The 5,315-nt window shown below is 48.7% G+C and overlaps 1 protein-coding gene and 1 pseudogene across 1 annotated transcript; both read left to right on the plus strand.

The window, feature by feature from the left end:
- The first annotated feature begins 264 nt into the window (after window positions 1–264).
- On the plus strand, window positions 265–4,266 carry LOC149118439 (uncharacterized). The gene has a single exon (XM_089286052.1). It carries the CDS (start codon window positions 265–267, stop codon window positions 4,264–4,266), a length of 4,002 nt encoding a protein of 1,333 aa, XP_089142178.1.
- A 538-nt stretch (window positions 4,267–4,804) lies between these two features.
- The window catches only part of LOC149118440 (uncharacterized), a 1,065-nt pseudogene continuing 554 nt past the window's right edge, over window positions 4,805–5,315 (plus strand).

Raw genomic sequence — 5,315 nt, forward strand, 5'->3', positions numbered from 1 at the left:
AAACATTTATTTCGTGCATTCAGAGTAGCTATTACACGCCCGTTGTAACAGTGAAAGCTAAGAGAAGAGATTAAAACGTGTGTTAAAACCCAAACGACTTTATTGATTGGGGCCTAGTTAGATTACCGAGTGACTAACCCTAGTGAACGGGGCTAAGTTCGCGAAACGTGGCACCTCCGGCAACGCGACATACCGAGGAAGGATAAGGACAACTTTGTGAGTATTTTTTAGTCCTGATTTTCTGTTCGAACGTCTAAAGAAGAAATGGAAGCGACTGAGAAAGCGCTGGACATCAAGCTCACGCAGCTCAAGATGGCTATCGGGAAGACGAGCGCCGTCATCGAAGCAGGAAAGGCAGAGTCTATCGAGAGGCAGCTTTCGACTTTAAGGTCCATCACTGCCGAAATAAATCGTATGCGACTGGAAGTGGAAGCGAAGAAGATCGAAGCCAAAGAAGAGATGACCGAAATCGAGACATGGAACGCCGAGATTGACGCGCAGTTAGAGAAGGCAGACCTCGAAGTAGAGAAAGTGCTCAAATGGATCGAAGACCGAAAAAGAGAAGCACAAGCGCTCGTCCAGGAAGAACAGCTTAAGTTCCACAAAACGAAGCTAGAGATGCAGGCAGAAATCCAAACTGCGCCACACCCCCAACAAGCTGCGACGGCCAGCGACATGCAAGCAAAGTTACCGAAGCTTGTTATTACTAAATTTGACGGTAGCTTCATGGACTGGCCACGATTTTGGGGACAATTCTCAGAAACGATCGACAAAACAAGTGTGGCAGCGATAACCAAGTTTTCGTATTTAAGAAAACTCTTGGACACTAAGGCGAAGCGCACAGTCGAAGCACTCCCTTTCACGCCTGAAGGATACAATAGGGCGAAGAGTATCCTGCTGGAGAAGTTCGGGAAGGAGTCTGAGATAGTCAAGGCCTATACGAAGGAAATTTTAGATCTGCCTACACTGCCCAATGGAAATCCGAAGAAAATCTGCGAATTTGGCGAAAAGCTAACGTATTGCGTGCAGGCATTGCAGACAATGAACAAACTCGCGCAAGTCAATGGGATGGTTTCGATGACTCTAGACAAGTTGCCAGCAATTCGCGGAGATCTGGTCCGCAACGACCCGGAATGGGAGAAATGGGACTTCGCACAACTGTCCGAGGCTATTCGTCTGTGGATAAGAAGAAATCCGGTGGATACAAGCCAACGCGAACGTGAACAAGAACAGCAAACAGCGAAACGGAACTTACGCCCATCAAGAATTTACCATGCGCGTCGCGACGCCCATTTGAAGCCCCGCTGTTGGCCTTGCGTTTACTGCGGTGAAGATCACAGGGCAGCAGAATGTACAAAAATACCAAGTGTCGCTGATCGCAGACAAATTCTCCTTAACAAGCGTCTATGCTTTAACTGCACCACAGGAAACCATCGCGCCATCTATTGTAAAAGCAGTTCTGCCTGTCAACACTGCCACAAGCGTCACCACACGTCCATTTGTAATATGCCAGCCCAGGAATCTATTAACCAGCCAACGCCTGCGAGAGGAGTCGCCTTGACTACAAACCAAATTGGAGAAGGTTTATTCCCTGTCATCGTGATAGAAGTCAATGGCATTAAGTGTCGAGCGCTCATCGATTCTGGAGCCGGGAGCTCATACGTTTCCGCAAAACTGATCGAACTACTTCACATAAAGCCCACTGATGTCCAGACAAAAACAATCGATATGCTAATGTCCTCAAAAGCTGCCAGACTCGAAACTTACGATCTAGAATTACAATCTGTCGACCATCAATTTTCGCTGTCAGTCAAAGCAACCAAAGTAAACAAGACAGAACTGTTGTCCATTGACAACCCTAATTATCGCGCGCTAATTGAGAAGTACTCACATCTGAAAGGCGTAAATGTCAACGACAATGATACGAAAGCGTCTCTTCCGGTCCACGTGATACTTGGCAGCGGAGAATACGCCAGGATTAAAACGGAAACCAGGCCCAGAATCGGACAAGACAACGACCCGATCGCAGAACTGACTAAGTTTGGATGGTTCCTAATGTCCCCAGGAAAAGAATTCGACAAAAACATTATGCTTTTCACCCAGACAAGTCAAAGTAACTACGAAGATCTGTGCAGATTAGACGTCTTGGGATTGCGTGACATGGCAGACCATGATCAGTCAATGGTGTTTGACGAGTTTAAGGAACGATTGACACGCTCGCCAGAGGGCTGGTATGAGACCACTCTCCCGTGGAAAGCTAACCACCCAGAACTGCCGTCGAACAAGGAAGGTAGCTTGAAACGACTAAAGAACCTAAGCAGAAAACTTCAGCGAGAGGGACTAACGGAGCAGTACGACGCGATAATCCAAGAACAACTGTCAGAAGATATTATCGAGAACGCCCCCCCTGTGTCACAGCCGCTGAAAGAATTCTACATCCCGCACAAGAGCGTGATACGCAAGTCCGCCGAAACTACAAAAATGCGCATCGTCTATGACGCCTCAGCCCGAGCGACACCTGATCCACCATCACTAAATGATTGCCTGTACCCAGGACCAGCACTACAGAACAAACTATGGGACGTACTTATTCAGCAGAGAGCCTACCCAGTAGTCTTAGCGGGGGATATTAAGAAAGCCTTCTTACAAATCCGAATTCACGAGAGTGAACGAGATGCCCTTCGTTTCCACTGGCAAACTGATCTGAATTCAGATGTACAGACATATCGGTTCACGAGAGTTCTGTCTGGTCTCGCGCCATCACCATTTCTATTAGGCGGAGTTCTTGAATGCCAACTTGATACCTGGGCTGAAAAGTACCCGGAAGAAGCGGAGCGACTACGCCGAAGTTTCTATGTAGACGACCTGTTGACAGGCGGTCAAGACGTGCAGCAAGCACAAACACGAAAGAAGATAGCGCAAGAGATTATGAGTGACGCTACATTTGAGCTGCACAAATGGCACTCAAATCATCCACAGCTAGAAGATAACCCCCAGTCTGCATTGAGAGAAGACAGCGCCCAACCTGCATCAAGCGAAGATCAGACCTATGCCAAACAACAATTACTAGTCAAGACAAGTGAGTCCAAACTATTGGGCGTAAAGTGGGACAAGTTCCAAGACACCATCGCCGTGCAGTTCCCAAGTACAAGTGGCGCACCGACAAAACGTGAAGTCTTAGCCAAACTAGCGAAAGTCTACGACCCCCTCGGTCTGGCATCCCCTACTACACTACAAGGGAAGCAAATCTATCGAGAAGTGTGCGACTGCAAAGTACCATGGGACGCAGACATCCCAGAAAACCTTCGAACACGCTGGCAGAAATGGGAGCAATCACTTCCGGCGGAAGTAACCACAAGAAGACCCTTAGCACCTTACCAGCAACCAGTTATCTCGGTTGAGTTGCATGCGTTTGGAGATGCGTCAGCGTACGGGGTCGGAGCGGTGGTTTATTCTGTCGTACGCCAAGAAGACGGAATCACTCAAACCCTGGTTGCGGCAAAAGCAAGATTAGCCAAGAGAGAACTTACCATCCCAAGGTTAGAGTTAGTCAGCGCGCACATGGCTCCCAATTTAGTTGTCAACGTCCAAAACGCACTGAAGGATCTACCTGAGCCGACGGTTTACGCTTGGCTGGACAGCACCGTCGCCCTTCACTGGATTATAGGAAATGGCCAGTACCGACAGTTCGTCGCCAACCGCGTGCAGAAAATTAGACAACATCCACAGATCCAGTGGAGGTACGTACCCACTGTTGAAAACCCAGCAGACCTAGCGAGTCGAGGAGGCCAGGTGACTAACGCAGAGCCCTGGTGGAATGGCCCAACGTGGCTGCGGGATCCTAACGGTTGGCCAGAGAATCCAGTTACAGTGAAAACCCAAGCTTCCGAAGAAGAGGCGAAAGTTATTAGAGAAGTACTCAGCATGGCAAACGAAAAACCTAAACAAGAACGAAATGTATTCGACGAACTCCTCGAGCGCTATGATCTACGTCGAACTCTGCGCATCCAAGCCTGGGTGCGCCGCTTCACCACCAATAGAGCGCGCAAGGGACCGCTAACTAGCGAAGACATACAAGAAACAAAGAATTGGTGGATAAGAAGAGTCCAGTCCCAAGAAGCGCAGAAGTCTCACTTTGAACAAACGAGACGTGAACTCAACCTCATTCCAAATGCCGACAAAGTGCTTGAATGCCATGGCAGAATCCAGGGACAGTACCCAGTTTATCTACCAGCTGACAGCCTATTCACCAGAAAGCTTGTATAGCGGATTCACGCAGAGACCTTACATGGAGGTGTGTCCCTCACGATGGCAGCGATTCGTGAAGAATACTGGATCCCGACCCTGAGACAGCTAGTAAAGGCTGTACGATCTGCGTGCTGGGGCTGTAAACGTTTCAGAGTCTCACCCGTAACAGTTCCACCCCCTGGACCGCTACCCACAGACCGTACCGTAACCCATGGTGGAGCAGCCTTTGAGGTCATTGGGACCGATTTCGTAGGACCAATATTGTACAAACTGACCCACAAACGCGAGGGGAAAGCATACTTGGTGATATTCTTGTGCAGCCTATCGAGAGCAGTACACCTAGAACTAGTTCCCAACTTAGCGACTAGTACGTTTATTCCGTGCCTCAAACGCCTGATAGCTAGACGAGGACGTCCAACTGTCATTTACTCTGATAATGGTAGCACGTTTGTCAAGGCAGCAAAGTGGTTACAGCAGGTTAGAAGGGACGAGCAATTACAAGGTTTCCTCGAGTCCCATGACGTAAGGTGGAAATTCAATCTGAGCTGCGCCCCTTGGTGGGGTGGCCAATTTGAACGCCTAATTGGAGTAGTAAAGAAAGCAATGCACAAGGTCATCGGGAAAGCCACCCTTTCCTGGAATGAATTGACCGAAGTACTCCTAGACGTGGAAACGCAGGTTAATCGTCGTCCACTCGGTTACGTTGAAGACGACGTAGAATTACCCATCCTGACACCAGCCAGCTTTATGTTCCAGCGAACCAATCAGCTTCCCGAACTGCAGACCTGGAGAATCGAGGATACAAATTTGCGAAAACGAGCCAGATTTTAGCAGACTTGCAAAGATCAAATGTGGAATAGATGGCAGCGTGAATATCTGACAGCCTTGAGAGAGCGTCACAACCTTGTCCACAAGACAGCTAACTACAAAGTCAGAGTTGGAGACATAGTGTTAGTATGATCTGATAACAAGAATCGAGGGAAGTGGCCACTCGCTTTCGTCCAGCAGATCTATCCAGGACGTGACGGCCATACTCGTGGAGTTCAGCTGAAAACCAGCAAAGGAGT

This window comes from Orbicella faveolata, unplaced genomic scaffold (assembly GCF_042242905.1).
Source record: "Orbicella faveolata isolate gen_17 unplaced genomic scaffold, um_ofav_v1 contig_1, whole genome shotgun sequence".
NCBI classification, from domain to species: Eukaryota; Metazoa; Cnidaria; class Anthozoa; order Scleractinia; family Merulinidae; genus Orbicella; species Orbicella faveolata.